The sequence below is a fragment of the Neopelma chrysocephalum genome, unplaced genomic scaffold (assembly GCF_003984885.1).
Source record: "Neopelma chrysocephalum unplaced genomic scaffold, ASM398488v2 Primary Assembly neopelma1_108, whole genome shotgun sequence".
NCBI classification, from domain to species: Eukaryota; Metazoa; Chordata; class Aves; order Passeriformes; family Pipridae; genus Neopelma; species Neopelma chrysocephalum.
Genome location: NW_020897773.1, coordinates 3,496,217 through 3,520,040, shown reverse-complemented (window position 1 = coordinate 3,520,040; position 23,824 = coordinate 3,496,217). Strand labels below are relative to the sequence as shown.

Sequence of the window (23,824 nt, the reverse complement as noted above, 5' to 3'; positions counted from 1 at the left end):
TATTATACCATATATAGATCCAGTGTTCTGGAAGAATTCCACAAGAAGCAAATGCACTGGTGGGATATACTGTACAGCTAATGGATATTTATTTTAATGGCATAAACATTGCTCTAAATCTCTTTTTGCATTAATGATAAATTGATCATTAGTGTGAAGTAGGTGAGAATTAAAAACGGCTTCTAATAATTTATAGCTCATATTGATTTTGCTGGAATGATTTAACACTAAGGTAGCGTCCAGGTCTTTGGCTTCTGTAGATTCCACTCAGGTCAGTGGGATGTTTGCTGAAACCATCCAACAACCTGCCTTTCAGCTCTCACTTTGCGGCTTTCAACCACCGCACGTGTGTTGGAGCTCAAAAATATGTGGCAATCTGAGCATTGCTCTTGCTGTAATTCATGAACCTTTGTGTGCCTGTAATTCTGGTGTAGACATTTGGCTCTTAGCCAAATGACTGTTGCTCGTTGTCCCATACGATGCAAGCTCAAACGCTGCTTTCTGCTATAACGGGAAGGTGAGAAACAGTGACCCCGGTCCCGAGTTTTGAGTTAGGTTATGTGATTGAAGGAAGGCAGGTCCCTCTTTATTGCAACAAAACGTAGAGCACATGCCCTGTTAGGTACTCGATGTGCAGACTATCCCTGTTAGATGCTTGATACAGAGGGTTTATCTCCTACACCTGTCGCGGGTGGTCTTCCCACATCTCGCACTGAGCTTTATTTCTAGTATTGTAAGTTTTAATCTGGCAGCAGTGATTAACATTTAGGGTAGAACTGTGATATTTTCATTAAAGCTACCTTAAAGGAGCAAAGTAAATGGAAACTGAGATTCTTAGCACCCAGTATTGGAAGTTTATATCATATCTAATCTCCCTTCAGTACTTTTTTTCTTTCTTGAGTAGGAATTGAGTGAAAACAAGGTGAAGGCTTTCAGAACATTACTTAGGGTAGGAGTTCTATTGAGTAAAGTACCCTGATTTGAGCTATAAGAATTGACTAATTTAAGTCTAGAGGTCATTCTGAAAAGAAGTATTTGGAAGATTTGTTCGATTCCAACTACAGAATTAAAGACAAAGAAAAGGCATTTAATTTTTTTAAACTAAGCCCACAAAAATTATGAAAGGTAACATGATTTTAAAAATGAAATAATTTTTAAAAATTTGATTCTTTAATTTTAATAATGTTTCCTTTATTTTTCACTACAAATAATTTGAGACCATTTCATGTTGCCAAATTAAGAAAATGAAAATTGTTTAACTGGAAGTTTTTTCTTGGCTTCACTGCTTTTGCTGCTTTATAAAGTGCTTTGATATCTCCGGATGAGAAGGACTACTAGTACTAAGCTTTTTTTAAACAAAGCAGCCACAGATCAGTAGAATACACTGTACCAATTCTACTAACAAAACAACAGTTCTGTGAGAGGCAGGGATATGGAAAAAAAAGTGATAATTCATATTATATGATTGTCTTCTTCCAGTGCACGGCATAATTCTGATTGAAATTACTGGCAGTACTTTGTGTGCATCAAAGGAAAAACAGCTCCAGGAACTGACATCCTGTGAAATGTGGAAGAGCTATTATTGGCTAGTGGTTCAATACGGTGGTTTTTGAAACCTTCCTAACAAAACCCATGAGCTTTTTCTGGGCAGTAACGCTCAACTCTGTAACCAAAGATGGTCAGCAGTGTATCCATCTTTTCCATTGAAATTTATGATAGTTTAGCATGTGCAAAGACTCAAAGAGCAGGTTTCAGAATGTAATCCTTTTCAGGGCCCCATTCTTCTCATTTTACTTGTTAGAAACAAAATTAGATCCAAGGGTGTTAAAAGAAAGCTGCTAGCTTTCTAAGCCTTTAAAAATATGTATGCATTGCATATTTTTTCTCTGAGTACATCTTTTATTATGCACTGAAATAAATAGGTAAAATTAGGCAAGTTTTGATAGAGCTGCAATAAAATTGCAGCTGAGAAATCCTGGATTTTCTTTCCTGTTGCAACCTGTTTTTACAGATAAGCTGGTTGTGACTCTTCATTTTAATTATATAGCAGGAACTTTGTCTTAGCTAGGAAATTTTTTAATATAAGTCATTAAAAACTATAACATAGGTATGAATAAAATTATTTTCTGTTTTCAATCTCTTGATATTTGCAGCTATTATTTGCATATATGCTAAGGAGAACAAGCTTGGTCTAACAAAGTTTTTTATTGTGATAATTCTTTTCCATACAAATTCTCCCTTTAAGCAAAGTTGATCAAATATTTACAGGATTCCCATTTATCTGTGTAAAAAAGCTGAGGGAGGCCCATGCTTCATTATGGACACTATATTCATTATAAACACTGGCATTTATCATGAAATGATCTCAAAATGCTTTAAACACAGCACTGGCTCTAAAGTTGCACTGAATGTTCTTTGTAGAGCTTTATAGATACAAACTTGTAGGGGTAGGAGACTTAGTCCTGCAATGTACTGTTTAATAGTTCTGGAAGATTAAAGCCTTTGGAACCTTGCAGCATTGGTGTGAAGGGTGTAATTCTACCAAGCCTTACTCATGCAAATGACCTTTATCTTTGTGACTCTTAATATTGACCTAGTTTGTCAATTAGCCATTAAATGACAAATGCTTTGTAGGGATTTGTCCAAGAACTTTGAACTTTGAAAGGCTGTGGCAGAGGCAGGTGTTGAACTTTTGTCTTTTCCACACTACCAAAGGGAAGTGTAGAATAATGGTTTAGAGGAGAGTATAGTACATGACCTGATAGTCTAGTCGTGTATCATTACAAGTAGTTAATATTAGAATGTCACTGGATGAAGGACGTGTACTGTGCCAGTAAAATGTAGGTAGCTGTACTTTTCTGAATGTTTCAACAGAGGTTTGTATATTTTTTATATTAGAATCCCCTATATTTGTCCTTAAAAAAAGAACAGAATGTATCATCAGATAGTCTCTCTCATTAAGGTCATTTTCTTTGGCTTGCGTAGTAGCTTAATTTTTCTTGCCCTAACAATAGGCCTGCTCAAAGAAGTACAACATAAAGGTTTTTATCTGTGTTATTGATTGGCTAGAAAGTGATGTGTTTGGGACTACTGGAGCTTCTCCAGTGACTATTTATTTATATTGGGGGGGGGAATCAGTATTACTTGGAGAAAAATAACTAGAACTTTCATTTAACATTACAAAAGAGGGTATTGCTTAATCCCTGAAGTAGGAAATTGCTTTTCTTCATGATCCATTGCTTTCATACTGTTTCTGGCTGCTGGTGCTGAAGGAAAGAAAAACTATGTTCTCACTCTGTTTTCACTGTATCTATTTTCTTATCCTCTACAAAAAAAAAAAGGAGAAAAAAATTGGATGCTAATTTGTTGTTGAAGTAAATACAAGGAGGGGAGAGCCTGTGGATGAAAAGATCTTTTTGTGTCAATTGGGCATTTGCAAATATGGAAGCAGAGTGAAACTTTATGTGGGAACTTGAAAAAAAAGGAGATTAAGGATTTGAAGTAGTATATCAAAGTTGAAGTACATGAGCTATTGCTGTTCTTTGAGATGCCGTTATGGTTTTAAACCTAAATTCAGCAGCATGTTCCCAGAAGATGAATGTTGCTAAGGAATGTTTTTTCTTGTGTTCTGATCTTGTACATATACAGAGAGAAAGAATATGGCAATTAAAAGCAAAAGGCATAGCTGGCTGAAAATGATGGTACCTTGTTTCACCTTGCTTAAGACTCATTCTTTTTTGTTAAAAGCACCTATTGTTTTATTGCTTCTCATATGCATTACAAAAATATAGTGTGTTACAGATCAGTGCCGGAAAACACAAATGGACTGTAACCAAGGAATGATTATAGAACTTTGGAAGTTACATACTTAATTAATGATTCCCTGACATTGTCAGGACAGGTCACGGAATGCATTTTAGAGTAATTATAAGTTACCAGCAGTGGTTTTAAATTTTCCCCTAGGAACACCAGTAGAAGTTGTATTTTCTCTTTTCCTTTCACCGGTGAGTCCTGTTTCTTTTTTTAATCTGATTGCTTTTCTATTTTTTAATCCATTTAGTCTTGCAAATCATAATCAAAGGTTATGCCAGTAAAATAGCAGTTTGAATATAATTGAGATAGCAAGATTTTGATCCAGGTATATCACAGAAGAGGTACATGTAGGTTTTACTTTGCGTTTTAGCTTGTGCTAACTATATGAGGAAAATAGCAAGACCACACCATATGTCCAATAAAAGCTTCATTAGAAAGGCATTAGTAGATTAATCCAACTTACTCTGTGGTTTATTTTATTTAGAATGTAATAAGGTAAGTTCATTAGTTTGCAGACTTAATGTTTTCTACTGTACTGCAAAGCAACCAGTAACAATTCCACTGAGACTCCACAGATCTCACTAACACCTGTCAAGATAAACACATGGCTCTCTAGGGGAATCACCTTGGCAACGCAACTGAGGGAATCTAGAAAAAAAGTAAGTCTTTCACACACAAAAGTGTGTTACATGGTATAAACTTGATTAATGATTTTTCACATACCTCTGAGGTCATATATCTCTTTAAAGCAGAAAAAGAAAAGTCAAATCAATCACTGAAGAACAAATATTTTGGAATGTACAATACTGCATTTGAAATGTGTTTTAAAGAACTTTTTGGATGTAGAATAATTATGCAATTTGAATTGAGCCTCAGAAAGGCTGTCTGAGACCAGCAATTCAGTCTCCATCCCCCTAGGGCTAATATATTAGATTACAAGGATTATTGTAGTGGCAGTATTTGTGCCACTACATTTAAGATTATGTCAGCATTTCCATTTTAAACCTGTATGTTCAGAGGTTCATAACTCAGCTATAGGAAATTTGCTTGGCAGCACAAATACGTTTTCTGCAAAATGGTGACACTTTTTCTAGGGGGAAGGGCGGGATGGGAAGAAAGAAAGAAGCTTAAAGCTAAATAAGTATTTCTACATTTTAAAGTTATGAATGCCAAAAGTTAATGCTGTCCACTTACAACTCTGCTTTTTAAATTCAGTTATTTCTGCAGCTGACTTGTAACACTACCAGTGTCTGGAGTCTAAGGCGACATATTGCACTGGACAAATAGCATGCTGTACCTTATTCCTTTCTTTGTCAATAATGTTGCAGGACTAACACGTTCAGGGAAGGCAGGAGGTGGAACTCCACTGTACATCTTCTCCACCAAGGCCAGCAGAGTGGAGGATGTCGTGTGATGTTCATGAGTCATAATGAGTGATATCTTAGAAATCCTGTCAGGAAAACCTGCTTAAGAATGCACTCCTAACTTTAGGTACTACGCAAACATCATTTAGGGCTCTCTTGGCTTCCAGCAGGCTTCCCACCACCAAAAAAAAAAAAGCAATCAATTTTGCCTTGCAAGGTCTTTAAACTCAATTTCTCCGTTTTCTGGCTGTTGCACTATGAGTCTATTGTGAGCTTTGCCTTGACATGGCATTTAATATCTTAGTTACTGTGCATGGTAAACAATATCAAGAGCTGCAAACAACTCTATAATACACAACTTCTCCTATTTCTGGACGCCTTTATGCAAAGCCTATTTGTTCATATACTTAATATGCTTGTACTGGATATAAAAGAGCAAAATACTGGGCTCTGTTATTGGCATTTGTCATCAAACTTCTTGATGACTAATTTACAACCTATTTTTGTAGTGCGCTTTTTTTTGTCCTTAGCTGGAGTATTTGCTGAGGAGTTCAAATCAGTAGCATTGAAGCTGTATCAGGGATCTCTGTTTTCTGCAGCAATGCAGTGCCAATTCCTGCAGCAGCACTGGTACATATCAGAGCCTTTTGCAGGTTCTGCGGCAGTCTAATTGCCCATAGAATTAACTGCTCATGCAATAGTCCAGAGAGAACATAACTACAGCCTGCCCTGTTTTATACAGGACTACAAATCTCTTCAATGCCTCTATGTGTATACATGTGGATTTGGCCTTAATTCCTGTGACTTTACATTGGAGGGAAAGCGGGAACCTAACTAAAGTGTTAGAACCCTTTGTGCAAAGTTATACTTAAAAAAAAGAGAAAATATGAAATTAAGTGGCATCACAGCAACAGGAGCTAGCAAAACACAACCCCCACTGGACTGTGAGCTATCCTCCTCCAGACAGGTCAAACCAGGGCTAGTATAAATAAGGATGGACAGATGTGGCAAAGTGCCCTGTTGACTTAAGGACAAACCAGGGCTATTTCAGACCAAGAAGGACCTTCTTTTCAGAGTCAAAATTCTCCACTGGAAAATGTTCTCCACCAGCCACTTTTGTTCTAAATTGAAAGGATTTGGCTTATCGTTTCAATGAAATGAAACAAAATAAAAATCAGCTTGCTTTTGACAGCACGGAATAGGGAGAAAGAGATTACTTTATACACACAGAGTCAAGAAACATTTATTATGAAGATTTAAGCCTATTTGGATGGACAGAAAGACTTACTAACTGTACCAGGATTTATTCTGAACTGTCCATAGAGAGGGAATGGCTGCACTACATAAAAAGCAGCCTAAGTATTTCCATTGTAAACTCCCCTTTCTTACATGATCACCAAAATTTTGAATTTCTCTGTATTTTATGACTGCACAAATACTCCATCCATCCTCCTAGAATTATATTTTTTTACCTTCCAGGTCTGGAAGTATATCATATGATAAAGTTTATTGTCTTAAAGTAAAGGGTTTCTGCCCTAGGTTATATAGGGTTAGGACACAAACTGGACATGGATGACAGGCTTTGTTTCAGTGTTATGCAATTCACTGGCATTTGAAAGGAACATTGTCTGTTGTTTAAAAGAGGAAATTAAACTTCTCCAAACATACAGTGTATAGGTCATTAAATTCATCAGAGTTTGTAGTGATGAGAGGAAACATTAGCTTGACTGTTTCTCCTCTAAGCCTCTATCTGTTGGATGGATAAATATAAATTCTGGCCTGCTTAACTGTAATCACAAAATATCCATGTGTTTTCAAATTAAGTGAGCTTCCAGATCTAGTAGTGGAGAGAAGCTATAATGTAAAGCATAGGTAGTGTGTTAAAGTTTTGCATAGTTAATTGTATTCCTGTGATAGTATTCCTGTAATACAGATAAATATTTGTCGAGGTGTTTTTCTATATGAGTTTGCTAAACAGCACCTGAGCTTCAGGAGTTTAAGAGTGGATGTTGCAACACTAACTAGAGATGGCCAGAGAAGCCTGGTTGCATAAGGCAGCACTTAACCTAAAGGAGCCCTGAATTTAACTGACAAGTTCTGCTGGCCTAAGGCGTGGTCTGCTCTTCAGTTTTGCTGGTGTTGCTGAAGTTGTCCATCTGAACTGATATAGCTGTACTGCTGCAGAGAGATATGGTCATACCAGCAAGAAATATCTGATTTTATCAGAGGAAATAATGTAAATTATGCTCATGAAAGGATTTTTTGTTTGTACAAATCTTCTTTAGGAGCATTTGGTGTTTATAGGATAAACACCTAGAGGAATTTAGGGAACACTAAACACTAGAAGAAATTAAGATGCGTTTTTACAGTTAAGGATATTCTTGCTCGTAAACTTAGGAACCTATTGGTATTAACAGTTCATTTGGTGGAAATACCTTGATTAAAAGTCCCATTTACTACCAACGTGACCTGCACAGGGTAAGTGGTAAATGGGGCTAACTTCACTGAGCTAAGTTCTTGAGATACTAAAAGCTACCTTGTGAGCACTACAGTTTATTTTCACACTTTATTTGCTATGCTTACAGTGGGACATTTATTTGTTTACACAAACTCTTGTTTATTGCCTTCTTTTGTACCACTTCTGCCTTCTTTCAGCGAACCTTCACAGATACCACAACATCGATTGTGTTGGGAGTACGTGATTCTGTGCCCTTGGGGAATGAAACCAGGTTATTTCAACTTCAGTTAATCCTTAGCTAACAAAGATTCACACTCTTATGTCAGCAAGGGGTAAAAAAGGCAAGCATTTTAGATAAGAAATACTTGAAATAAGAAATGCATCGGTTCATAATGTTTACTTGCAGATGCTTTTAACTTTTACTTGTCATTAAAAAGCCCAACTCCTAGTGCCAAAACACCCAATTAAGCTTTTTAAAGAGAATCACAGAATTATGGAATCATTTAAGCTGAAAGAGTTAAGATTTAACTCCATTTAAGTTAAGATCATCATTAACCTAGCACTGCCAAGTCTGCCACTAAACCATGGCCCCAAGTGCCACAGAGAGTCCTGGAATGGTTTTGAACGGACCTTAAATATCATCTAGTTCCAACACCCTTGCCGTGGCCAGGGACACTTCCCAGTAGACCAGGTTCCTCAAAGTCCCATCCAGCTAGTCTTGAACACTTCCAGTGTTCACACCCTCACAGTGAAGAATTTGTTCCCAGTATCTAATCTAAATCTCCACAAGTCTTTTAAATACCTCCAGGGATGGCTACTTAGCTACTTCCCTGGGCAGCCTGTTCCCCCTGGGCAGCCTCTTCCAATACTTGACAACACTTGTGTTGTAGAAATTTTTCTAAATATGCAATCAAAACTTCCCCTGATGTGACTTGAGGCCATTTCCTCTTGTCCTATCACTTGTTACTTGAGAGAAGAGAATGACACTCACCTACAACCTTCTATAAAATAAAACATCCAAAAATTATAAGTATATGACTACCAGGATTTCCTTCAAATTGGAAAGAAGTGCTAGCTGTTATCACCAAAAAAAAAAATCCCTCCAAAAAAGCAAGAGAGACTTTACTCCCTGCAATGTCCTTCTTTTGCCTTCCTGTCCCCATATGCCTTTCACTTGCTTTCATACACACTTCCTTCTTCACCTTCCTGTTATTCTTTTCATTTTCAATCTTTTAATGATATTTTCTGAAAATTACTTCTCCCCATTTCTCACCCATGCACTGCATTTGATCACTCTTTCTCCTCCCTGAAACCTGGTTAGTCCCTCTCTTGTTTGTGGTTCAGAGTGCAGAGCCAGGAAAATGTCAAATGTTATTAAAATTAGAGCTACTACATCCATGGTGCTCAGCACATTACCAGATCCAGAAAGGGATACCTACTTAGGCGGCAGTCGCCTCATTCAGATTTTAATAGGGTATTTAAAGAAGAGTTAGATGCCTAAATAGCTTTGTGAAGATTGGCCTCTGTGTCCTCAACTCTTGGTTTGGATACACAGCAGCAAAACAATCCATTAATTTAACAGTACCTAAGTAGTGTTTAACATCATAATGTAACACCTAAAAATGACCCATTATAATCTATCTGATGAAAAAAACTTCTCTAAGTAGCCTCCAAGCAGAGCTTTAAACTAGAAACTTTAGTGGCAGTTAGGTGTGTGCTCTGCATAAATAGTACACATTTAATAAAGTCAGGTACTTAAACACCCCTTTTATATTCAGTAAAATATGGAATTAAGTACCTTGGAAGTACCTAAACATTTTATTCATTTGCCCTTGGTATTTAAGCACTGTAGGCCCTTCTGACACAGTAGATGGCAGATAGAGCAAGAATTTGGGTTAAAGTGCTCAAACTACAAACATATCCTACAACGCAGAGAAGAGTGCTTGCACAAAGTCCTATTGAATCCAAAGTGTATCTTCAACCAAAGTTGAATAAACAATGCTCAGGCTGGAAGGGATCTGTGGAAAGCCTCGCTTGCAAGGTTACACCTAATGGGAATCCCTCAATGGGGAGCCAGCCACATTTTCCTGGATGCCAGCAGGGAAACTCCCACTATAAGGTGGCAAAATACGGCTCTTAACAGCGGCCTTAAAACAGGCCAGCAAAAGTTAGTCTAGACAGGACTTGCCAACCGAAATTGCATCTGAATAACTGCGTTACCAACTGTATCGTTACACGGTTGGCAATACCGGCTTCCTATTTCAGGGAAGTGATAACAATTTTAAGTTCCTCGTCTGTAGGATGTCTAGAATCATTAAGAACAGTCGGCTAACAACTGCCTGTTTCTAAAACGGCAGCAACATGTGAACGATTTACTGAAAAAATGGTTCCAGTGACTGAAATATTTTGTTTCCTGAGTCAGATTGATAGAAAAACTCGTGGACGAAATTTCTAACACACATTACTTGTGTGAACAGGAAACATATATCAGGGGTTTTAATTTCATGAAAGCTGGCGAATCCAGGCTGACATTTCTTTAAGGTTTCATTCTTTTTTTCTTCTTTCCTTAACTCCAAAACTTACGAGAATTTATTGTCTTCTATTTTTTAGGAGGTGCCAGTGCATGGAAGTTGCAAGCTGATAGTTTGGAAAATTGGTGTTTCTTCTTTTTCACTGAGGCTTTTTGAGACAGGTTGGAAAAGTCACTGACTTCATAAGCTGCTTCTCCTTGTGGCGAGCCGGGGGTGTTAAAGGATAACCCCTTCCTTGCAGGAGCTCTCCCTCGGGCCGGGGCGCGGTGCGGTCTCGGCGAGGGCAGCCTCCGCCTCCCCCGCCCCTGCGGGCTTCCTCCGGGTGCGTGTCTGCCCTTCCAGGCAGCGCAGAAAGGGCTCAGGCACTCCGCCTGGTGCTTTCTTCACTACGTTAAGGTCTTGTTATAATTTACCTCGGCGTCTTGGCAAAACTTTGCGTACACGGCGAGGCTGCGTTGCGGTGCGTCCAGGTGGGCAGGTGTGTGACCAGCACCGCCCCCGGGGCAGGGCAGAAGCTGCCGCTTGCTCGCCCCTGCTTGGGGGCTTTGGGGTCTTTTCACCCCGCCACGACCCCGCGTGAAGGGCGTTTCTCTCGCCGGGGGGAGCAATCCGCCCTGGGCTGAGCAGAGCTGGGGTGCAACGCCTTTCTCTTTCCTCAGCCTACGCAGCTCAGTAAAGGTTGTGACTTCCCTTCGCATCCGCGTGAATTAGCGCCTCAGCAAATTGCAGCGGTTTTCGTTTAAATTAACGCGAAATGTATAAAAAAACCATTCTCACGCCCACCGCTCGCCCTCTCGCTTTCACGCATCCGCACCCCGCACCCATGATCTCATGCTGCTGAAGGCATGGCACAAGATCTACGGCAGGCTGGGAGCGGGGGAGGGAGGGAGGGAGGGAGGAAGGCAGGCAGGCAGGCAGGCAGGCAGAGAGAGGAGGGCCGGGAGTGTGCGGCTCGCACACCCTGCTGTGCCCAGGTGCGGTACTGCAGGAGCTGCGCCTCCGCGCCCGGCTCTGGGGGGCGCAGGACCCGCCGGGGGTGATAAGTTTTCCCTTTGCATACCGACCCCTTGCTTTAAACGTGACATCTCCCACCCTCGGCTGTGTGTGTGTGTGTGAGGGGGCAGAGTAGCCCTCCTCCCCCTGTTTTCAGGGTAGGCGTGGGGCGATCGCCGCGGCGGGGCCCCGCACCCGGGGGGCGATGCGGGAGCTGCCGGCGCCGCCCTGCAGCTGCGTGGGGAATGGGGGGGCTCAGCCCAGAAAGGCTTTTTTCAGCCCAGTTTGCGGCCGCGTCTGCGGTGGGCGGCCGAGGTGCGGTAGTTGAGTAGTGCCGGAGAAAATCCCGGTAACTCTTTGTTCGGCGCCGTGTGTGTAATTACCGGATAATCACAGCCGGTGCTCGAATAGACAGAGGGAAACATCGGATGGGCGAAGTTTAGGCCAATTAAAAGACCCGAAACCGTTCTTTTTAAGATGAAAGTGGGTTTTCAAGACACTGGTACCTCTGAACTATCGGAGGAGGGGAAATGCTCCCGCTGTGCTGCTGACTCCGCGGCGCGGGTGGGTGGCGGGTGGGGAAGAGCGGCGTGTGTGTGTGTGTGTGTGTGTGTGCGTGTGTCCCCTCCGCACCGCCCGAGCCGTGTTCTGGCAGTGCGCGGCTCCCGAAAGGCTGAAGAGAGGCAGCGCGACTGTGTGGGAGCTGAACTCAGCCTCCCTCTTTAACATAGGCTCGTCCTCTGCATTGCATCCAAGCCTCAGCGATTTGCTGTTCGGAGACTGCAGATTTGCATAGCCCTGCTCCTCGCAAGCATGCTTATTTTTATTTTTATTTTTTTTCCCCAGCTTCTTTCATAAGGGTGCACTATTCTCCATGAAAACATCCTCGGGTATTACTGTCAGTAGCCAGACCATTGAGATTGCCGGAGCAGCCTGATTATTGTCTGGCGGCGTGTGTGGCTGTGTGTGTGTGTGTGTGTGCGCGAGTGTGAGTGTGTGTGCGCGCCGGGAGAGAGCTCGCTCGGTGAGGGCTCACCAGTTTGGAGATGAATGGAGGGAAGAGCAGCAGTTTGATTTTTCTCTGCTTTCCCAGCGCATCCCCTTTGCATGGAGTGGCATCCCCTTTTTTCTTTTTTAGCAGAAATGTGGCATGATTGGCTACACTGTGGATTACTGAGGATGGGGGAATGCTTGGCACTCTCGTAGCCCTTGCAACTGTGGAGTATTGTTAATGAGCACCAGCCCCGCGAAAGCTGAAACTAGCGATTGTATGGGCGCGGGGCTTTTCCCCTCTTCCACCTCTTTGCGAAGGCTCTGAACTGCCTGGATTCTCTGCCTCTGACTATGTCTTGGATTGTTTTGGGTAGAAGAAGACCTGGAGAAAAGGATCCTCATAGGCTTTCCCAAAGGGAAGAGATGGCTAGCCTGGTGCGGTGAGCTGCAGCCAGCGCCGTGTGCGTGTGTGCGAGCGCCTCTGCCCAAAGTTTGCCTCCGTTGCTGTGGCTGCTGCTCCTCCCGAGGACGCCGCCGGCCGGCTCGCCGCGCATCGGAGGATGGGGGGGCTCCTTAGGGGCAGCCCGGAGCCGGGACCCGCCAGCAGCGGCAGCAGCAGCGCCGGCGGCCGCTTGGCCCTGCTCTGGATAGTCCCGCTCACTCTCAGCGGCCTCCTTGGGGTGGCGTGGGGCGCCTCCAGTTTGGGCGCTCACCACATTCACCATTTCCACGGCAGCAGCAAACATCATTCAGTGCCTATCGCTATCTACAGGTCACCGGCTTCCTTGCGAGGCGGACACGGTGGGTTCGGGTGCCGCTCGGTGTCCCGCGCGGTCGGTGTGCGCCGTCCCGCAGAGGTCAGGCGCGGGCTGCGGGACCCCGCGGGCCGGGGCTGCCGCCAAGCTCGGTGGGAGCGAGAGGAGCGCGGCGGGGAGGCGGGAGAAGGGCTGGGCTGCGGGGCCGGTCTAGCCGGGAGCCCCGTCGGGAGGGGTGCGGGCCCATCCCGCCGCTCCCGGCTCGGGGACCAGGAGCCGCTGGCGGGGCGGGGGGCTGGGGCGGGCGAGGGGCGCTGGCGGGGCCTCCCGGGGCCACCGGGCATCCCCTGGGGCCGGCGATGTGCCCGTGCTGTGCGCCCCGCGGGGTCCCTGCGTGGCAAGCGGCGGAGGGGAGGCTCTCCCGCACCCCGCCGCTCCCCGCCCCGCCGCAGAGGGAGCCGCCTGGAAATCCCAGCCCGGAGGCGCCTCCGACGCTTGGAGACGCGGCCCCCCGGGTGGGAGCGCCCTGGCAGCCCCGGCTCTTGGCCCCCCCGTTGCCGCCCCCCTCCCTGCCCTAGCCCGGGGACACACACTCTGGAGCAAGCCGCCGCCACGGCGGGAGGCAGGGCAGAGCAGGGCAGGGCAGGGCGCCCGGGGACCCCGGCGCGGAGCGAGGGTCGGGGAGGGAGCCGGTGCGTTGCTTAAACCGCTGGTGATGGTCGTGCTCCTTCCAGTTCGTTACCTTGGTCGAAAGTCGATGAACTAAAGCAAAGGTCAGCTCATTATGCAGGGGATCGGGGAAGCAGTAGGCGCTTAGACACGGAGGAACTGAAGTGATGCCCACCGTGGCGGGCAGCAAAGGAACGGAGATGAAATTCTTTAAAGGCGCAAATACATTATGGTTAAGAATGACAGTGCTCCGGTACTTAGTTTCTGAAGTGTCAGAAAGCTGCTTCAGTGCCCTTTGAAGAGCCCTGTGCGGTTCTTCCCTTTCTTTTTGCACGCATACTTATGAGGACCTGCACATCAATACATGAAGAATAGGTGTGCATATATATGCTCGGCAGTACCAAAAGCTGTGAAAGAAAACGGAACACCAGACTGTGTTTTAAGGATTTAAGCCTCCCTTTGTCTCCGAGGGAGGAAAAGAAAGATAAAGAAACCCCCTTGTTGGCTTCTGATTAGATTATACAGCTTCATTCTTCTTCATTTTCTCATCTTGCCTTGCTTCATTTGCACGATCATGCAATGTCATTTGCAAAGTAGAAACCAGATCTTGTACTTAACCTTTGCTTCTCTGTGCAAGATGACCTAGTTCCAGGCAGGAGGTAGTTAGGAATTATTGGAATTTTTTCAGTGATTAACAATGCTGGTGTTAGTGGAAACGGTAACATTGTTTACCTGAAAATTCCCACTGAGTGCTAAATACACTTTAATACATAACTGCTAGAAAAGACAAAGTGCATAGAAATGGCTTTTCATATGCATTTTGCTTTTTTTTTTCTTTAAGTTATATGTCTGGTCTAATTACAAAAAAAAACAAAACCAAAACCAATTGAGAAATTCAGGCCACCACTCTTCTCTATAGTGCACTGAGGCGGTGCAAGATTGAGAATGCTGCTTGTTCAGTACTGTATGTGCTGAAGGGGAAAATTAAAGATGTATGTGTGTTCACATATATGTATATGGTTATTATTCTTTCAATTTCTGCCTGTATGGCAATATCATTTAGGGGCTTGCTATTCATTTGAGGGAACGCTAAAAGGATGAGGGAGGAAAAGAAACATGATTGTGGAGGTACCAGCTACAATTCCTTAGAAAGCATTTTAAAATCACACCTTTTGCCAGTTTTTTAAAAAATTACCTTAGATCCACTCAAAGGGTGATGGTGTAAAAAGGCAGCTTTCTCGGGAGAAATAAGTCTCATTGAAGAAAACGAAAGGTGAAGTGGTGGAGCTGCCACTTAAGGACTTCAGAGGGAAGTCCAGGAGCCTCTCCAGAAGTTAGGTAGCTGATTTTATGAAAAGAAGGATGTTCCATGTCATAAGAAGGCATTTCAGAACGTTTACTTGAAAACTCTAAATGTCTTTGCTTTTCTGTGTTTATGAGACATTCTGCTATCTGACAGCATTTTAAAACATTTAATTCCTTTCATTATTAATTCTTCAGAGAGGTGTTCCCATTTGCTTCTGTAAGCCTGACAGAAGCATTTCTCTTTCCGGCTGAGCAGGGTTAGACACAGTTCCTGGGGAGCCCATCACTGCACCTCTAAGCATCAGTCAGAGGGAACTGGGTGAGGGGTGGGAGGGGCAGGGTGTTTGTTCCTCACCTGCCTTTCTCGGGTGTCCCCAGCCCCTGCTGGCTTAGCCAGATGAGAGTGAGAATTTGATTCTCAGGCTTGTATCCTTCAGCATTAGCTCCATTCAGTTTTGCAGTTATTTTGTTCTAGTCTAATACCTTTGTACGTAAACGTTGCAGTCTTTAGGGTGACCTCATATCAGCTTTTTTGTTACTTTGTCAGCTTTTTGTGGCCTCATACCTGCTAAAAGTGGAAAAGAGCTTTTAGGGCAGGTCAATTAGTCAATCCCAAATGAAAGCACTGCTCTCTAATATTGTGAATTAGAAGTGCGATAGGAAGGAGAAATGATCACTTTGTTCAGGCACTCAATAAATGTCACTACAGTCCACAGATATCCACACCCTTCTCCTCTACCCCTGCACCAGCTAGCCCATACACCCTCATCCTCTCGGTTTTAGTTTTTGTTCTTTCAGTTTTCCTTGAGCCAACCCAATTCCAGCTAGTAGTATAAGCAAAGCCAAAAGCCCAGCATGGTTGGATTTTTTCCACTTCTTTTGAAACACCAAACCACAGTCTTGCTGCTAACACTCTTGCGAGGTAATTTTGCCGTGATTTTGCTTAGTAGTATGATACCATGTGGTTTCAGTGGACAGTATTGTGCCTCACAGAGAAATAAACAGAATTCCAAAGAAGCAATTAGCTCACAGTATTAAACAAAAAGTAGTTCAATGCACAGTTTTTTAACACAATAAAAGTAAAAATTAAACATCTTTCAAGCTTGACCAAATGATTTTTCAATTTTGTTTCCTGACTCTTATTAAACTCAAAAAGGTGAAAGATGGGTGAAAGATTTCAAAGTTTAACCACAGGAAGGAATAAGAAAATAATTCAGTGTATCGTGACATCAGCAATGTAAAGAGAAGTGCAGGGAAGTAAAAGGCAGACTAATGTTCATGAATATAAGTCCTGTGCTGCTCAGTGCTCACCAGTGGTCTCTGTAGCATGTGGGGTATTTGATGAATTATGTCCATATCTCCTTGATCCATTTAAGAAAGTAGCTATTGCTTTTGTTATAGCTGTATCTACCATGAAGTCTCTTTTTTCTTTTCTTTTGGTTGAAGTAGATAGAGTGGTTTGTACTGCAGCACTTCTAGATTACAAAAGCATGGATGGTCCATGGAAAAGCCCATAAAAATGGAAAGGGACTGTAACTTTCTTAGTAACTTTAAACGAAGAAAGGCTGTTTCTTTAAGAATCCAGGAACATGAAGGATCATATGTGAAGGGAAAATTGCACATCAAATAAGTTAAAAGTGTAACCATATAGATGGCCGTCCTTCCTGCAAACACCTCTTTGGTCTCTACTGGGCTGAGCCTTTTATGGCCCCAAATTTCCCCATTCAGTTACCAAATGACAAGTACAGTGTGTCCATTTCTTCTGGTTACTTCTTCTTTCTGTGGTCACAGGATCTTGTTCAGGCTGTTTTCTGATAAAAACAATTTGATTCTGGGTTTTTAAAATCTGCCATGGTAGGAGCCAGAAGGTGAATAACAAAATCTACATGTTGGTGTGGTATGTTCATGTGCTTGGAAAGAAAAAGCAAAAATGGGGAGGGAATAGGACTCACATGCTCACGGCCAGAACAGAAAAAGCTGAGCAGTGTGTGTAGTGCACTTAAGGACCTGAGTTAACATGGTTCCAGAAGGGATTTGACTCCATGAGGCCTATGACCAAGATGCAGGCAAATGGTTTAGAGGGAGCAGAGGCAGTCTGTATTAAAGAGAATAGGGTACTGGGAGCAGTTATTAGGAAAGTGGTAGTTTGGGGTGGGGAGGTTCTAGGGACCTTTGTGGTGGAACACAAAATAGAGGGTTTTAAGAGCTTGAGCTTCAGCAGAAAAGTTCCTGAGTAGGAAGAAGAGTTTGTGGAAAATGAGAATTTTGAGGAATAAAAATTGACGTGTTTTGGAGATGAGAGCTGAGGATGGTGTGTTAACACAGCACATCCCCTCCTCCAGTATTTTCTATCCAGAATGTGATGTGGCAACAGGGACATGCATATTGATCTCCTACTTCTGAGGCAGGCCAGCTTCTTCCAGTCTCTGCTTTACCACTGTTGCTGAAGCTCACGTGCACTGGATTCGTCCACACTATGTCCATTTAGAGAGAATTCTGTAGCAGAATCACCAGCTCGCCATTACTGGAGTACCCGACAGCAGGCTGGATCAGGCAGTCCTTGTTCAGCAAAGATGCCTGTTGAACTCCACAGGAGTTTTCAACAAATAAAAACAGCAGGACCAGAATTGCAACACTGCAGTGAAATAATTTATATCAGTGTTGTGCAAAATATGACCAAAACAACTTTGAAAGATGTGCGTATGATGTATAAAAGCATTTTATTTCTGTAAGAAAAAACAACTTATTAGTGTAGGTAAGAATAATTTCATGGCCTTTTACTACTTTTTTTAAAATATACTAGAATTGCTATTTCTGCATATAATGACAATAAACCGAATAGTTTTAGGGATTAGGGTAAATGAAATGATATTTCTTGGTTACAATGTGCTTATGTTGCAGAAAAGAGTTATATTTTGATTAAAACATCAAATGTAAATGTTTCCAGATGTTCAAGCATTGTTACTCAGTGTGATGTTAGAGGTAGAAGTGAAAAAGTCTCATCTTCATCTTACAATTACCTTTTTCAATGTTTTTTTTTACCAAACCTCTTTGAATATCACTATCTTTTTAATTGTCTGCTTTTCATTCACTTATTTTCAAATACATACTAGTTCTCCTGCTCTGAATACTTCTTACACACAACTGAGACATTTTCATGTTTTAAGACTGTAAAGCATAGCAGCTTTCTCAATGTCTTTAAATTATATAAATTTTATATCCCCATTCAAAATTTCCAATATGCTCCATCAGTTATTATCCCCATCAGCTGCCAAAGTATTAGCATCAGTTGGAATAAAATGAATAACAAAGCAATTGCAGTCAGCATAGTGGTTAATTGGCTGTGCAGTTGGATATGCATATTTGGAAGTTTGGTTTCTATATTATTATTTCTGTCGGTATGGCTTGTCAAAGAGGCAGACAGTCTTCAGCAGTATTGCGGACAGTCTGGAGTACTGTAATCAAAAGTGGAATGTTGCTCATGGATTTCTGATAAGCATCTTTATACAAGTCCCACTGCCTTGGTACATGCATAGCTATTGATTGACTGGGGTGCCTTTACAAGAGCTAAATAAATAACAACACTCTGTTGTCACTTATCAGCAATACCACTTTTGCCTCAGCCTGTGGTAACCATGTTTTTCTAGATTTAAAGCATGTTCTATTGTTCTTTTAATCAAATACTGTTTGAAATTAGTTATCAGAAGAAATTAATTTAGCATTCAATGCAGTGTACTTCCTGCTGTTTCTAATTTTCAAAGATGGATTTTTTTCTGATAGTGAGAAGTTGGCTTTAAGGGAAATTTCCTTCTGTCTCTTCATTTTACTCCAAGGGAGAACTCTGTAGACAAAACTGCTGTGCGCAGTGTGCATAAGCACAACCAATTCTACAGTCCTAATATTTTGTCACCTTTCTCACACAGATGGCCATTACTGTGATTAACCATAGGATAATATGCTTAATTATTGTATTTTCAATGGATCGTGTAGTGTAGCTCACTGAAGTTTATTTTTCGTCTTCTCCTTGGACAAACCTTGCAATAGTTCTTAACCTTTCTGAGTAATCAAGATGACATTACTGACCTCTTTCTTGTCTTTCCCCAGATTCAGTTAATTTATCTCTCCGCTATTAAGTTTGATGTCCTCAGGTCTGTCACAGTATCTGTAACGCGTTTTTCTAAGCTAACAGCTTCCTTTTTAGTTTGTAAATACAGTGTAGGCAGAGCTGATAGATCTCGCTGTGATAATAAGCTGAGTTGTGAATGTAGCTGTGATTATAAGTAGAATGGAACAGTCTGATTTGATGAAGGAAAGTTTATTGCAAATAAAACCACCGTTCTATAAAGTTAAAAGTAACAAATATAGAGAAGAGAGGCCATGTACTTACCATCATTTAGACATTATTTTCTTTCTGAATAGCTACATGGATGTCTGGAAGTACTTTCCCCACCTTTCACATAACTTTAAATACATTTGTGCACAAGCATGTGCATGAACACACATGCATATCACAAATGTTTCCTCATAATGAGAAAGTGGACATAGTAGTAAGCTGAAAGAGAGAACATTTCCCTAAGAGTTGAAAATGTTGAAAAACTAGTCAGTGACAGTATTCATTAGCCACAGAAGTAATTGATCAGAACAACAGAATTAGTTATTCCCTTTCACCTTAGTTGACAGAAAAAAGGAGGCAGTGAAATAAAGTGGGAAAGGAGGAGGGAAGAAGTAGTGCTGCTGGATGTCAGCATAGGATTGGGATAAGGTGGTGGGGAGGATGCCACGCTTAGCAGCAGTCAGTGTCTCTGACCCCTGATTACTGAATCAGGGTAGAAAACTGGTTTTGAATTTCTTTAACCACTAAACTGGCCCAATTCACCAAAATAGCCCAGATTAAGGGTATGACTGGTACATGCACTGTAGGTAGCATAAGAGTCAAAAAGCTTTATTTCTGGGGCTTGGTTGGTTAAAAAAAATACAGTAGGTACATGGTATCTGTGATCCTGAATCTCAGAAGGCCAGACAAGGTTGAAACTGAGGCAGGGTTTACCTGAAGGGGGGAGGAATGTGCAAAGTCTTTTTTTTTTTTGTTCCACATATTTGAACTGTAAATGGCACAATGACAAGTCTTCATTTAAAATACATAGACAGATGTTTCCTGAAGAGCTTGCTGATTTGCTCAGATCATTCTGGTGTTCTGGAGCCATAGAGGGGGATGCCCTCAGACACCTACTCCAAAATGACAGAAGTGTTAACTCTGTCTTTAGCTCTCTTTTACTGCAGCTGTATATGCAAAGAAATGCCAACATGCTTCTAAAGCAAGTTGACTGCTTTCTAAATATGTTCTTTTATCCCTGCATATCTGCAACTGAATTAGGGATTCTCTAATTTACTTCATTAATTCAGCTCATCTGCATTTGTAAAATAAAGAACAGAGAATGACTAGACTTGGAGAAATTTCAAAAAACATGACAAACTTTCTCCACCTTGAAGAAGAGTCAGATGTAGTCTTAATGCATGTTTGCATTGCTGAATCACTGGAGTTGGTTGACTTTCTCAGTGACAGCAGCTCTAGAGCACTGGGAAGCAGGTGGAGAGGAGATATGGAGAAATGGCCATGGGCTTGCCTGGCTGATCAGTGGAAATGAAGAGATGTGAAGGAACAGAGTGCTAAAACAGGCATTGTTTCTAATCATTGACCTAGGCCTGATTTGATTTTATTGAGGTCAAGCCTAAAATTTTTACTGCATGACCTGATCTGTTTTGCCTCTCTCAGATACGTGTCTCAAGCACATAACACTTCTGCCGTGGTCCCCCTCACTAAAACAATGCTGCCTGAACTGTTAACGAAATATTGCAAATAATAATGCAAACACATGCATTTTTAAAATAGGTTTGGTGCAGTTAGTGGATGTGTTCACTTTATTTCACATGACAAGAATTATGAGGGAGCTTTTAGCGAATATAATGAATTGCCATATTTATGGAAAACATATGAGCATGAATTGAATCATGCCGTTATTTTGGGTTTGGAGATTCAGTGCCCACAGAGAGGAGTTTAGAAGTTGTGACAAAACAACAGATGTGAGATTAGCCCCTTTGGCTGTGTCTAAATGGATGCGTCCTAAAATCTTGGTGTCCCAGTTGGTCAGAACATGCTGTGGCTCCCATCCAAGCCCCATCCTTCCACTCATCCTCTTCTCAGGCTGGCTTGTGTTTGCAGTTTGCCTTGCTGTGGATTTTAAATCTGCTTGGGGCATGCACCCCAACCCTGGCATTCAGAGAAGCTCTCAAATACTGCATTTGATTATTCTAAAAAAAATAGGAATGTTGTGAATGTCCTTCGTCCTAAATAATGTGATATATAAAGAGAGGTTAAATGAAACATTATATGGGCAAGTAAAGGACAGGGTGAAGACTATAATTATCTTATTACTTGAAAGTTTTTCCAAGCAACTTTTTATTGCTTGGAAATTCTATGGAAGTTGCAGGAGTATTACTGTTCCCTTTATCAATTAGAAGACTTTATTTTTCAAGTCCTGTGTTTAAGACACATATAGAAGAAAACATAAGAAATAGAGTTTCGTTAGAAATTGTTACCTAGAAGGTGTTGTGTATGAGGGTACATAGGCCAAGTTATCATTTTGACTGTGCTGACTTCTAATACAAAACCAGTAATTCACTAAGATTGAAGCCAGAACAATTTTTGTGATGATGATTTTTAACTTTTGTAGAAATCTTCTCGTGTTAGTTCATAAAGCTTGCTTTTCATCAGTCAGCATGATTTGACAGCTTTAGCTGTTGTCTGATGTAAATATAGTAAAATCCATTGCATAGCATTCAGAAGGAGAAGCTGGTGAAGAAAGAGTAGTAACAACATTATTTTGCAGCAACAACAGCAAAAACAAACATCTCATTTTGAGATGTTTGACTTTCTTACTGTGCAAGACATTGCAAAACTCTAGTTAAGTACGCAGATAAGAGAAGTTACCGGTCTGCTAAGAACAGCGATCTGTAAGTACCTAACCCAGACACTTAACTTTCAGTAGCTGACAGTGATTTTGCGAGTTGTATGATTATCTAAATGAAAACACAGTTCCCACGTCGATGTGCAGGAGCTTAGCTTCAAAGAGCCTGAGGTCAGAAAAGGTAAATAATTAAATTGGGGAAAATATGTGATGCATCTGCTAGATATCAATAGAGGCAGTTACTTCAGATATGGAGTTGTTAATGCTGATATAAATTGCAAGTGACTCACCTGAAGATTCCTGAGATCCTATCTATTCATTGTTTTTGAGGATAGAATTTGTGCATCAGGGAATTTATGCCTTAGATTAGGGAAGGTGGGTTTCAGTGCAATCAATGTATATTATATTACTTTTGTTGACCCTTGGATTATGGACAATTGTCAGTATTTCAGTACAAGGTCACTGCTCATCCTAAGCTGGTTATAGCAAGTGTAGTGTGAGTAAATGAATATGTCAGGATTTTGCGAGTATTTTGTGTTTGTTTCAAGTCATTAACTTGATTTCAACTGACTGTTTGATAATCACTTTCCTCCCTATTTCCTTTTTCTGAATGTAATTACTTCAACTGGAAGAAAAACTAAAAAAGAAATAATTATATGTAATCTAGGAATAAATTTGCATATGCATATAGTGTGTGGTGGTACTCTTGTCTTCTGTAGGGGTCAGTTAACTGCCAAAGTACAGTTTGCAGAAAAATGGAAAATCAGAGGGAAAAAAGGAGCAGTCATTATTGCTAAATGAGCCTTAGTGTAAATGAGTTCAACTTTGCTAAAGAAATCCCTGTTTCTAACCATCATGTCAAAAAGTGGCATACATATATTAACCCTTGTCCTGCATATGCAGTGGTGTCTCTCCAGCACTACTGCCTGTCTTGGCGAGAGGCTCATCTGGAATGGTTTTTTCTGTTTCACAGAGAGGAGCTGAAACACAGCGAATCAGCTTTGCATTCGTTCCTTCTTGAATGATTCAAAGAAATCACACAGTGGTCAGATTGGCCACCTGAAAATTCCCTCTCTGTCTTTTGTGCACTTGCCCGTGATGTAAGAGACGGATCTGGGGCATGGCCAGGGTGTGTAACACTGTTGTCAATTGGCATAGCTTAAAGCTGATCCCATGCTGGTTCAGCGTATGCCATGCCTCAGTCATCCCTCCGTAAGCAATTCATTGGGCAGTGCTTTCCCCACCGCTGCGTGTCAAACAAAAAGCAGCACAGCAGAGGTTAAGGATTATTCTGTTCAGCCTTTGCTTTTGCTTGTTAATGAATAGACATCCGGTTTATTTCAGGAGTACGCACAGCTTTACCTACCTAAATGTGACAAGCATCTCACCATAAGTCACACAGCAGCCTGAAATGGGAAAAGGAATTAAACAAAGATTCAACAAGTTCTGTATTGCTATTTCATTCTATTGTATTGTGCCAATACTATGATGCAGGACCATTAAAATAATGTACTAGTTACTGAGCAAATACCATTCTTCCTTCCTTTTCTGTGTACGTCATACTGCGGGATTCATAGAACTGATATGTGGAAAAAAAATTGTAGAAAAAGGGAGATGCAAAGACATGGGAAAGGGGAAGGAGAAAAGGAAAATGGGTCAAGCAGGCAGAGCATTTCTTTGTTTAAGAAAAACAGAAATATTTTCTTACTGTGAATATTTCTGTTTTTTTTTCCCCTCCTCCACAGGGAGTATTTCTGCAGTTATTTGGTTTGATTTTTTATAGAGCTATTGTAATTATTTTAGATGTAAAAAATGCATAAAATACTGATCTTTGTGTGTGCTGATACACCAGACTTAGTGCTCTCATGCCTTCACAGATAAGGCTTGCCTGTCTTTTGGTATAAGTCAAATCTTTCCAAACTCCCCATTGTTGCTCACATTTTTGTGTCCATATAAGGGGCAGTTGCCTTAAATATTG

At 41.6% G+C, this 23,824-nt stretch overlaps 1 protein-coding gene across 38 annotated transcripts in view; it reads left to right on the top strand.

Moving 5' to 3' along the window:
* The window catches only part of NRXN1 (neurexin 1), a 713,001-nt gene that overhangs the window by 415,922 nt on the left and 273,255 nt on the right, over positions 1-23,824 (top strand). For 4 of the 38 annotated variants that reach the window (XM_027696607.1, XM_027696606.1, XM_027696605.1 and 1 more), the window contains exon 1: positions 11,836-12,953. The exons of 33 other annotated variants lie outside the window; for them this stretch is intronic. In XM_027696607.1, coding sequence (XP_027552408.1) covers positions 12,713-12,953 — 241 coding nt within the window. In that variant the 5' untranslated portion in view covers positions 11,836-12,712. Of the gene's footprint in view, positions 1-11,833; positions 12,954-23,824 lie in introns of those variants that run through there. One more of the 38 variants, XM_027696602.1, reaches the window with a different exon arrangement.